The sequence below is a fragment of the Somniosus microcephalus genome, chromosome 9, assembly GCF_052327205.1.
Source record: "Somniosus microcephalus isolate GS21.2 chromosome 9, FLI_Smic_1.0, whole genome shotgun sequence".
Taxonomy (NCBI): domain Eukaryota; kingdom Metazoa; phylum Chordata; class Chondrichthyes; order Squaliformes; family Somniosidae; genus Somniosus; species Somniosus microcephalus.
Window position 1 is genome coordinate 230,654,427 of NC_140995.1, and position 12,122 is coordinate 230,666,548.

A 12,122-nucleotide genomic window follows, 5' to 3' on the forward strand; every position below is an offset into this window, starting at 1 on the left:
GAAAGACGGCACATGCACGGGAATTTGAATGGGCCGCTTAAAGGGGCCACGCACCCAAAAAGCAATTAGAGGGAACATTGGTCAGCAGTGAGTCCATTGGGTGAGGGGTGAGGGAGGGTGTGGGGTTACGTAAGAAAATCTGGGCCTACTGTGTTGTACAATAAACCAATTAGACCAATAAAACTCAGAACAATTTAAATGCCGTCGCCGAAGGAGGAAGATTCCCTCCTGTGATCATCAGAAACAAAAGAACAGGTTCCAAATTCTGCTGCTGCTCTCACTGCACGGAGGAAATCTCTCGCCCCCCCCCACCCCCCGCCCTCCCCTCCCCTCGCCCCTCCCCGCTCACCCCCTGCCCACCCCCTGCCCAGGGCCTCAGATTTTACAAGTAGCTGGTGGAAGACATTTAACTGAGTTGCGGAAATCTGTTCTGTTAAAACAAGCCAGCAGAGGGCGAAACAACACTGCTCTGCCACCAGAACCGGGAAAGGCCCCAGTGCTGGAAGATCTCCAACGGGCAAAATGAAGCATTTCACAGTTGAACAGCCCACACTCCCTTTCTAGCCTTGCACGTGGAGAAGGGCATTTTTCTGTACATGCTGTTTTTCGGCAGATCTCCCGTGTGTTGCTCGTGGGTTAGTGGGGGTGGGGTTGTCGTCGCACAGCTGCAACCTGGCCTGCCCCTTTAAGGCGGCCGCTGGAACGGCTCAAGCGAGCGAGCGAGGACCAGGGATCCGGCTCGGCCACTATCGCCACGGCCTAGGGTCGAACGGCCCACTGACCCTCGCTGTGTCAGGTCTGCACGTGAAGAATAGGAGGGTTGGGCAAGGGACTGGGCGGGGGTGAAACCCTTCCACCCCACCCCTCCTCTTTACCACCCCCCACCCTCACCCCTCACTGCCTGCATCAAAAAGGAAGAAACCAACGAGGCGAGCGGCTCCAGTCAAAGGCTTCTGTTGACAAGTCTGCTGAGGATTGTGGGAAATATGGCCAAGACCCACCATTGCTCAGATTTTCCAGCCTGTGGAAACTGGGCCCGGCCTGTGCGAACTGGGCATGGCCTGTGCGAACTGGGCCCGGCCTGTGCGAACTGGGCCCGGCCTGTGCGAACTGGGCCCGGCCTGTGCGAACTGGGCCCGGCCTGCGCGAACTGGGCCCGGCCTGCGCGACCTGGGCCCGGCCTGCGCGACCTGGGCCCGGCCTGCGCGACCTGGGCTCGGCCTGCGCGAACTGGGCCCGGCCTGCGCGACCTGGGCCCGGCCTGCGCGACCTGGGCCCGGCCTGCGCGACCTGGGCCCGGCCTGCGGGAACTGGGCACGGCCTGCGGGAACTGGGCACGGCCTGTTAGACCTGTGAAAGAAGAGCACCGAGAAAACAAGTCTTTAGGAGCTTCCCTTAAACCCTCACTTCTCCCTGTACAGGCACTGCCAGTCCCAGAACCCCCTCATGCACCGGTTTATAGCCTGACCTCCCGACAACACCCCGTGACCATCATGTACAAGGGCTCATTGGAGTCTCGCGCGGAGCAGAAACACCGGCACAGACTAGAATGGCCGAATGGCCTGTTCCTGTGCAGTACAATACCACGTCATGGGATTCATGTCCTTTGTATTTGAATTGAAATGATAAGGCTTGTTGGTGACACCAGGGCGTCGAGCGGCTAAATTTCTGGAACATTCTCGAGTTGCCTTTACTGACTGGCTCGCCCCCCGCCCCCCCCCCTTTCATTATTTTGAGCCTCAGGGCCCGATAGCTGCTCGCCGAGATGGATTTGGGGGGTGGGAGGGGCAGGGCGAGGGGGTAAGCTGTGGGGAAAGCGGATCATGACCCATCCCGGGTACCGAGCCCGCCCGCCGCGGTCACGGGCCGCGCCTGGTCTGTATCGCGCGGGACCGCCAGTATATATGGCGCCGTTTTCTCTCTGGGACCAGCAGACGCAGCCCGGTGACGTGCGCTCACTGCCCGCGCGTACAATATACGTCCGCCCACCCACCCCACTCCCAAACTCCTGAGGTAATTCCCTCATCCTGTCGATCGACTGAGCCTGCTTGGCTGATGCAACGCATCGTGGGATCTTCTTCTGCACAACATTCCTGGTTAATGGCGGGGGACTTTGGGATTGGGAAAGGAGGGGGGGGAGAGGAATGGAGGGGTGGCGGAGAGAAAGGAGGTGGAGTGGGGAAAAAAGGAGGGGGGATGGGGAAGGAACGTCAATCCCGTTGTCTTAGAGTCTTGGCCTTGGCAGCTTAATGTCACGTCACAGTTCAGACTGATTCCCCTGTGCAGCCAAGCTCTAGGATTGGCCATCTTTCTCGGGGTGGAGGGGACAGGCGTTTCTAGAATGTTCTGTAGTGCGGCGTACTGACGAACGAGGACCAGTTCGATCACTGGTAGAAAGTTCCCTCTCCAGCTCAGTTCTCCTCCTGCAGCATATCCGTCATGATGGAGATGAGGTGGTCCAGTCCCCAGAGGTAGCCGTCCTCCCGGTTACCCTCCACCCACGCCCGCCTGTGGGTCAGGACCTGGCCTTCGGGCAGGGGCGTCGTTTTGCCAAAGTCGATCATCCAGACCTTGGCTTGATCTCTTCTGTCGTGCACAAACAGCAAGGAGCTCCCAATCACCTAGGATACAGCAGGAGAGAGGCCGTCAATACAGACAGACTCAACCAACACACTAAAGAGAGACCTTGCCTTTCTATAGCGCCTTTCACAACCTCAGCACGTCCTGAAGAGCTTCACAGCCAATGAAGAGCTTTTTGAAGGGGAGTCACTGTTGTAATGTGGGGAACGCGGCAGCCAATTTGCACACAGCAAGATCCCAGTACAGTGATAATGACAAGATAATCTGTTTTAGTGATGTTGATTGAGGGATGAATATTGGTCAGGAAGCCAGGTATAACTCCCCTGGTCTTCTTCGAAATAGTGCCGTGGGATCTTTTGCATCCACCTGAGAGAGCAGACGGGGCCTCGGTTTAATGTCTCATCCGAAAGACGGCACTGCCGACAGTGCAGCACTCCCTCAGCACTGCACTGGAGGATTTTGTGCTCAGGTTTCTGGAGTGGGACTGGAACCCACGACCTTCTGGCTCAGAGGCGCGAGTGCTACCCACTGAGCAACGAGTGACATCTAACGGGTATTTAATCCAAATGATCTGGTCTGGTGAAGGTAAACTTCACGGGAATGCACCGATCATTCCTGGAGAATGGGTACCTGCCTTCCAGTGCCCGCACCCAAGTGGACGTCAACGGACTATTCGACTGTGGCAGGAGTCACGGCTAAGCCCCCAATCCTGCCACTGCCCAAAGTCCACAAGCGTTTGCATTCCGGTGGGGGGAGGGGGGAGGGGTGTGGTCGCTGAACAAGAGCCCCGGCCCTCACAAGCCCAGCGGGGGGGTGGAGGGGGTGCAGTGTTCTAACCACGGGGTGAGGGGTGGGAGATGCTGAGGCCTATTGCCGAGCACCAGCACCACCGGGGAGGGAGACGGTGGCTCACCATTAAACTCCCAAGTCTCCTAGGCAACCGGGAGGTGGGGAAGGAGAGTGGACAAGCTGTAACCATGGGGATAGGGAAATAAACATAAACAGAGAAGGGAGGAGTTACTGCCGAAGCAAGCAAATAACAACACTTTAAATCAGCCTGTCTCATTCCCTAAATAAAGCTGGTCGAGTCTCTGCACATTCTCCAATATTCCCTCTCCGCTCATAAATCTCAGCCACATTCCACGGGAGGTCACATCCCAATATTTCCAGCGTCCTTATCAGCTGGCCGTAAAACGCAGAATGCAATTTATATCCTCAGTAAAAGCAGTAACTCTCTAAACCCCCCACAATCTCCCAGAAAGACTCTCTAACCCCCCTCCCAGTGAGTATGTGAGAGACTGGAGGGGGGGGGGGAGGGAGAGAGACTGGGGGAGAGAGACGGGGGAGAGAGAGAGACTGGGGGGAGAGAGAGAGACTGGGGGGAGAGAGACTGGGGGGAGAGAGACTGGGGGGTGAGAGACTGGGGGGTGAGAGAGACTGGGGAGTGAGAGAGACTGGGGGGGGAGAGAGACGGGGGAGAGAGACTGGGGGGGAGTGAGAGACTGGGGGGTGAGAGAGAGACTGGGGGGTGAGAGAGAGACTGGGGGGTGAGAGAGAGAGACTGGGGGAGAGAGAGAGACTGGGGGGAGAGAGAGAGACTGGGGGAGAGAGAGACTGGGGGGAGAGAGAGAGACTGGGGGGAGAGAGAGAGACTGGGGGGCAGAGAGAGACTGGGGGGCAGAGAGAGACTGGGGGGTGAGAGAGACTGGGGGGTGAGAGACTGGGGGGTGAGAGAGACTGGGGGGAGAGAGACTGGGGGGAGAGAGACTGGGGGGGAGAGAGACTGGGGGGGAGAGAGACTGGGGGGTGAGAGAGACTGGGGGGGGAGAGAGACGGGGGAGAGAGACTGGGGGGGAGTGAGAGACTGGGGGGTGAGAGAGAGACTGGGGGGTGAGAGAGAGACTGGGGGGTGAGAGAGAGAGACTGGGGGAGAGAGAGAGACTGGGGGGAGAGAGAGAGACTGGGGGAGAGAGAGACTGGGGGGAGAGAGAGAGACTGGGGGAGAGAGAGAGACTGGGGGGCAGAGAGAGACTGGGGGGCAGAGAGAGACTGGGGGGGTGAGAGAGACTGGGGGGTGAGAGACTGGGGGGTGAGAGAGACTGGGGGGAGAGAGACTGGGGGGAGAGAGACTGGGGGGGAGAGAGACTGGGGGGGAGAGAGACTGGGGGGGAGAGAGAGACGGGGGAGAGACTGGGGGGGGAGAGAGAGACTGGGGGGTGAGAGACTGGGGGAGAGAGAGAGACTGGGGGAGAGATAGGGAGACTGGGGGGAGAGAGAGAGTCTGGGGGGGAGAGAGACTGGGGGGGAGTGAGAGACTGGGGTTGAGAGAGAGAGACTGTGGGGGTGAGAGAGACTGGGGGGGTGAGAGAGACTGGGGGGGGTGAGAGGACTGGGGGGGTGAGAGAGACTGGGGGAGAGAGACTGGGGGGAGAGAGAGACGGGGGGAGAGAGAGACGGGGGGAGAGAGAGACGGGGGAGAGAGAGACGGGGGAGAGAGAGACGGGGGGAGAGAGAGACTGGGGTTGACGCGGGGAAGAGAGAGACTGGGGGGGTGAGAGAGAGTGATTGTGGGTGAGAGAGAGACTGGGGGAGAGAGAGAGAGACTGGGGGGAGAGAGACTGGGGGGCGAGAGAGAGACTGGGGGGTGAGAGACTGGGGGGAGAGAGTCTGGGGGGGAGAGAGACTGGGGGGAGTGAGACTGGGGGGAGAGAGAGAGACTGGGGTGAGTGAGACGGGGGGGTGAGAGAGACTGGGGGAGAGAGAGAGACTGGGGGAGAGAGACTGGGGGGAGAGAGAGAGACTGGGGTGAGTGAGACGGGGGGGTGAGAGAGACTGGGGGGGAGAGAGAGACTGGGGGGAGAGAGAGAGAGACTGGGGGGAGAGACTGGGGGGTGAGAGAGACGGGGGAGAGAGAGAGAGACTGGGGGGAGAGAGAGAGACTCGGGGGAGTGAGACTGGGGGGGTGAGAGAGACTGGGGGGGTGAGAGAGACTGGGGGGCGAGAGAGAGACGGGGGGAGAGAGAGAGAGACTGGGGGGAGAGAGACTGGGGGATGAGAGACTGGGGGATGAGAGACTGGGGGGAGAGAGAGAGACTGGGGGGAGAGAGAGAGACTGGGGGGAGAGAGAGACTAGGGGCAGAGAGAGAGACTCGGGGGGAGAGACTGGGGGAGAGAGAGAGAGACTGGGGGGGTGAGAGACTGGGGGGGAGAGAGAGAGACTGGGGGGGAGAGAGGCAGGGCAGAGAGAGAGACTGGGGGAGAGAGAGACGGGGAGAGAGAGACTGGGGGAGAGAGAGAGACTGGGGGGGTGAGAGAGAGACTGGGGGGGTGAGAGACTGGGGGAGAGAGAGACTGGGGGGAGAGAGAGACTGGGGGAGAGAGAGAGACTGGGAGGGGTGAGAGAGAGACTGGGGGGAGTGAGAGACTGGGGGGTGAGAGAGACTGGGGGAGAGAGAGACTGGGGGAGAGAGAGACGGGGCGAGAGAGACTGGGGGGGTGAGAGAGAGACTGGGGGGAGTGAGAGACTGGGGGGAGAGAGAGAGACTGGGAGAGAGAGACTGGGGGGAGAGAGACTGGGGGGAGAGAGACTGGGGGGAGAGAGAGACTGGGGGAGAGAGAAACTGGGGGAGAGAGAAACTGGGGGAGAGAGAAACTGGGGGGGAGAGAGACTGGGGGAGAGAGAGAGACTGGGGGGAGAGAGAGAGAGACTGGGGGGAGAGAGAGAGACTGGGGGGAGAGAGAGAGACTGGGGGAGAGAGAGAGACTGGGGGGAGAGAGAGACTGGGGGGAGAGAGAGAGACTGGGGGAGAGAGAGACTGGGGGGGAGAGAGACTGGGGGGAGAGAGAGAGACTGGGGGGAGAGAGAGAGACTGGGGGAGAGAGAGACTGGGGGGGAGAGAGACTGGGGGGAGAGAGAGACGGGGGAAAGAGACTGGGGGAGAGAGACTGGGGGAGAGAGACTGGGGGAGAGAGACTGGGGGGAGAGAGACTGGGGGAGAGAGACTGGGGGAGAGAGACTGGGGGGTGAGAGACTGGGGGGTGAGAGACTGGGGGGAGAGAGAGACTGGGGGAGAGAGAGACTGGGGAGAGAGAGACTGGGGGAGAGAGAGACTGGGGGAGAGAGGGAGACTGGGGGAGAGAGTGAGACTGGGGGAGAGAGAGACTGGGGGAGAGAGAGACTGGGGAGAGAGAGACTGGGGGAGAGAGAGACTGGGGGAGAGAGAGATTGGGGGAAGAGAGACTGGGGGAGAGAGAGAGACTGGGGGGAGAGAGAGAGACTGGGGGGAGAGAGAGAGACTGGGGGGAGAGAGAGACTGGGGGGAGAGAGAGACTGGGGGGAGAGAGAGACTGTGGGGAGAGAGAGAGACTGGGGGAGAGAGAGACTGGGGGGGTGAGAGAGATAAAGAAGGCGTAAACCGGGCAGTGAATAACCTAAACAATATTTTTGATAATTTGGCAACAAGGTCAAACTGGAAAGCTCGCAAGAACAAACCCAAAACAAAAAACTATGAAAAATGGTTTGACCCAGATTGCCATAACATAAGGAAAAAACTTAGAAAAATATCAAACCAAAAACACAGACATCCAGAAAACGAGGAATTACGCCTTACTTATTGTCAGACACTAACACAATACAGAAACACACTCAGAACCAAAAAAGAGCAATATATTAAGAATACACTCAGCTCCATTGAGGAATCCATTGATTCCAATTGTTTCTGGGACAACTGGAATACATTACACAAAAAACAACACGACGAATTGGCCATTCAAAATGGAGACTCATGGGAAAACCACCTTGAAAAATGATACCAGAAAAACACACTAAGGCCAGAGCAACACCAAATATGCAAAAAACTGGAAAAGCTCGAAATGGCCATAAAAGATAACCAAAACCCGCTAGACTCCATAATAACAGAAAAAGAACTTTTTGAAAAACTCAAGGACCTGCGACCAGGAAAAGCTTGCGGGGCAGACGGCATACTAAGCGAGATGATTAAACACACAGACGATAAAATGAAACTGGCTATCCTAAAACTCTTCAACTTGGTTCTGAGTGTCGGTTACTTCCCTGATATCTGGAACAAAGGACTCATAACGCCCATATACAAAAGTGGGGACAAAGTCATAGAGTCATAGAGTTTTACAGCACAGAAAGAGGCCCTTCGGCCCATCGTGTCTGCGCCGCCCATCCATCCCTGTCCAGTCTAATCCCATTTTCCAGCATTTGGTCCATAGCCTTGTATGCAATGGCATTTCAAGTGCTCATCCAAATGCTTCTTGAATGTTGTGAGGGTTCCTGCCTCTACCACCCTTTTAGGCATTGAGTTCCACATTCCAACCACCCTCTGGGTGAAAAAGTTCCTCCTCAAATCCCCTCTAAATCTCCTGCCCCTTACCCTGAATCTATGCCCCCTTGTTATTGACCCCCCTACTAAAGGGAAAAGTTCCTCTTTGTCTACTCTATCTATGCCCCTCATCATTTTGTACACCTCAATCAGGTCCCCCCTCAGCCTTCTTTGCTCCAAGGAAAACAATCCCAGCCTGTTTAGTCTTTCTTCATAGCTGAGGCGCTCCATCCCAGGTAACATCCTGGTGAATCTTCTCTGCACCCTCTCCAAAGCAATCACATCCTTCCTATAGTGAGGTGACCAGAACTGCACACAGTACTCCAGCTGTGGCCTCACCAGCGTTTTGTACAGCTCCATCATAGCCTCCCTGCTCTTATATTCTATGCCTCGGCTAATGAAGGCAAGTATCCCATATGCCTTTTTAACCACCTTATCTACCTGTTCCGCTGCCTTCAGGGATCTATGTACATGTACACCAAGGTCCCTCTGACCCTCTGTACTTCCTAGGGTCCTACCTTAAAAGGATAAGGGCTAAACCATTTAGGACAGAGATGAGGGGGAATTTCTTCACTCAGAGAGTGGTGAACCTGTGGAACTCATTGCCACAGAGGGCAGTGTACGCCAGCTCATTAAATATATTTAAGAGGGAATTAGATATATTTCTACGGGCAAAAGGGGTTAAGGGTTACGGAGAGAAGGCGGGGACGGGATACTGAATTAAAGGATCAGCCATGATCTCATTAAATGGCGGAGCAGGCACGAAGGGCCGAATGGCCTACTCCTGCTCCTATCTTCTATGTATCTATGTATCTATGTGTATTCCCTTGCCTTATTTGTCCGTCCAAAATGCATCACCTCGCACTTTTCAGGGTTAAATTCCATTTGCCACTTTTCCGCCCATCTGACCAACCCGTTTATATCGTCCTGTAGCCTAAGGCTTTCCTCCTCGCAATTTACCACCCCACCAATTTTCGTGTCATCTGCGAACTTACTGATCATACCTTTTACATTCTCATCCAAATCATTTATGTAGATCACAAACAACAAGGGACCCAGCACCGATCCCTGAGGTACCCCACTGGACACAGGCTTTCAGTCACAAAAGCAACCTTCGACCATCACCCTCTGCCTCCTGCCACTCAGCCAGTTTAGGATCCAACGCGCCAAGGCACCCTGGATCCCATGGGCTCTTACCTTCTTGACCAGTCTCCTATGTGGGACTTTGTCAAAAGCTTTACTGAAGTCCATGTAAACCACATCCACAGCATTTCCCTCATCCACCCCCCTAGTCACCCCCTCGAAAAATTCAATCAGATTTGTCAGACATGATTTACCCTTGACAAAGCCATGCTGACTATCCCCGATTAATCCTTGCCTCTCCAAGTGGAGATCAATTTTGTCCCTCAGAATTTTTTCCAATAATTTCCCTACCACAGATGTTAGGCTCACTGGCCTGTAATTCCCTGGTTTATCCCTGCTACCCTTCTTGTATAATGGTACTACATTAGCTGTTCTCCAGTCCTCTGGTACATCCCCTGTGGCCAGAGAGGTTCTGAAAATTTGTGTCAGAGCCCCTGCAATCTCCTCCTTTGCCTCCCACAGCAGCCTGGGATACATCTCGTCCGGGCCTGGGGATTTATCCACTTTTTGGCCTGCTAAAACCGCTAGCACCTCCTCCCTCTTGATGCTAATATGTTCAAGTATGTCACAGTCCCCTTGCCCGATTTCTATGTCCGCATCGTCTTTCTCCATAGTGAACACAGATGCAAAAAATTCATTTAAAACCCCGCCTACATCATCTGGCTCTACACACAGATTGCCACTTTGGTCCCTAATGGGCCCTACCCTTTCCCTGGTTATCCTCTTGCCCTTAATATACTTATAAAACATCTTAGGATTTTCCTTTATTTTGCTCGCCAGTGTTATTTCATGGCCCCTCCTCGCCCTCCTAATTTCTTTTTTAAGTATGCCCCTGCACTTTTTATACTCCTCTAGGGCTTCTTCCGTCTTTAGTCTTTTGTAACTGCCAAAAGCCCCCCTTTTATTTCTAATGCATTTTTGTATATCCCTTGTCATCCAAGGTTCCCTTTGCTTGTTGGTCCCACCCTTGACCTTTACAGGAACATGTTGGCGTTGTACTCTCTCTATTTCCCTTCTGTTTACACAGATGCCTCGATAGTCGACCCAAATAACTATCGAGGCATCTGTGTAAACAGTAACCTGGGGAAGGTATTCTGTAGTATCATAAACGAAAGACTTATAAACTTCCTTGAGGAGCACAATGTCTTGAGTAAAAGCCAAATTGGATTCCTGCCAAACTATAGAACATCAGATCATATCTTCACCCTACAGACCCTAATTGACAAACACGTTCATCAAAACAAAAGCAAAATCTACGCATGCTTTATAGATTTCCAGAAGGCTTTCGATTCCATCTGGCACGACGGTTTATTCCTGAAACTTATCGAAAGCGGGGTAGGGGGAAAAACATATGATGTAATTAAATCAATGTATACAAACAACAAATGTGCAGTTAAAATTGGAGACAAACAAACAAAATACTTCCCACAGGGGCGAGGGGTGACGCAGGGCTCGCCAATCTCACCGACACTCTTTAATATTTACATAAATGAATTGGCAAAACTACTTGAACAATCTACAGCACCCGGCCTCACCCTATATGAATCCAAGGTTAAATTCCTCCTCTATGCAGACGACCTGGTTCTGCTGTCACCAACTAAGGAGGGTCTACAGCAGAACCTGAATCTGCTGGAGTCGTACTGCCAGACTTGGGCCCTGACAATAAATCCCCAAAAAACCAAAGTCCTTGTGTTCCAGCAAAGATCCAGACATCAGGGACCCAAAATAAATTTCACACTAGGAACAACCAAAATTGAACAAACCACTAACTACACATACTTGGGTTTAAAAATCAGTTCTACGGGAAATTTCAAACTGGCTGTGAATGAACTGAAAGAGAAAGCAAGAAGGGCTTTCTATGCCATTAAAAAATCAATCCAAATAGAAATCCCAATTAGCATTTGGCTCAAAATTTTCAAATCAGTAATTGAACCAATTGCACTCTATGGCAGTGAGGTGTGGGGACCGCTAACACAACAAGAATTTGCAAAATGGGACAAACACCCAATTGAGATCCTACATGCAGAATTCTGTAAAAGTATCCTCCGGACTCAAAGGAGAACCGTAAACAATGCATGCAGGGCAGAACTAGGCCAATATCCATTAATAATCACTATCCAAAAAAGAGCCACCAAATTTTGGAAACACCTAGAAATGAGCAACCCCCAATGCTATCATTACGAAGCCCTGAAATGCCAAGAGAGGACCATAAAGAAGAATACCCTCAGTCAACTAGTCCTGGGACTCAGTGAAGTAACTACTAACACTACTAACAATAACCAGCCCCAGGACAGTGACAGCGTAACACAAAGAATTCGACCCAACACAATCGTCGCTAAGCAAAAGGAAAAATATCTGTCATATTGGGCAGAAACAACAAAAACCCAAAGCAAACTCAATTGCTACTTGGCCCTAAACAGACAATACAACATGGCTGATTACCTGACCATGGTAAAGGATAGCAAACTGAGAAAAACCTTGACAATGTACAGACTTAGTGAACATAGCCTGGCGATCGAAAAAGGTAGACACAGGCAGACCCGGCTACCAAGAGAGGACAGGATATGCTCTCACTGCAGTCAGGGAATGGTGGAGACAGAGATGCACTTCCTCACAGCTTGTAGAAAATATCAGGGCATAAGGGAGAATTTCTACCCAAAATTCACAAAAATATGCCCGGAATTCAGAAATTTGAATGACGACCAAAAGCTCCCATACCTACTAGGGGAAGAGAGAAATTGTGTAACACTAGCGGCACACTATGTTACAGCTTGCCATAAACAGAGGGACAACCACTAAATATAAGAAAAGAGTATATATAAATTATATGAAAGTATATTTATACACTCAGGGATATATCTGTTTATACACTGTATGGATAGATCTGTATTTTTGTGTACAAACATGAATGTTTTTCGATGCTTTGGCAACATAAGATGTAACTTGTCATGCCAATAAAGCGATTTGAATTGAATTGAATTGAATTGAATTGAATTGACTGGGGTAGAGAGAGACTGGGGGTGTGAGAGAGACTGGGGGTGTGAGAGAGAC

At 53.1% G+C, this 12,122-nt stretch overlaps 1 protein-coding gene across 1 annotated transcript in view; it reads right to left on the bottom strand.

The window, feature by feature from the left end:
- Positions 1-355: 355 nt before the first annotated feature.
- Positions 356-12,122, bottom strand: part of LOC147113116 (inositol-trisphosphate 3-kinase B-like) — a 224,573-nt gene continuing 212,806 nt past the window's right edge. The window contains exon 7 of the mRNA XM_085997993.1: positions 356-2,621. Coding sequence (XP_085854119.1) covers positions 2,412-2,621 — 210 coding nt within the window. The 3' untranslated portion in view covers positions 356-2,411. The remainder of the gene's footprint in view (positions 2,622-12,122) is intronic.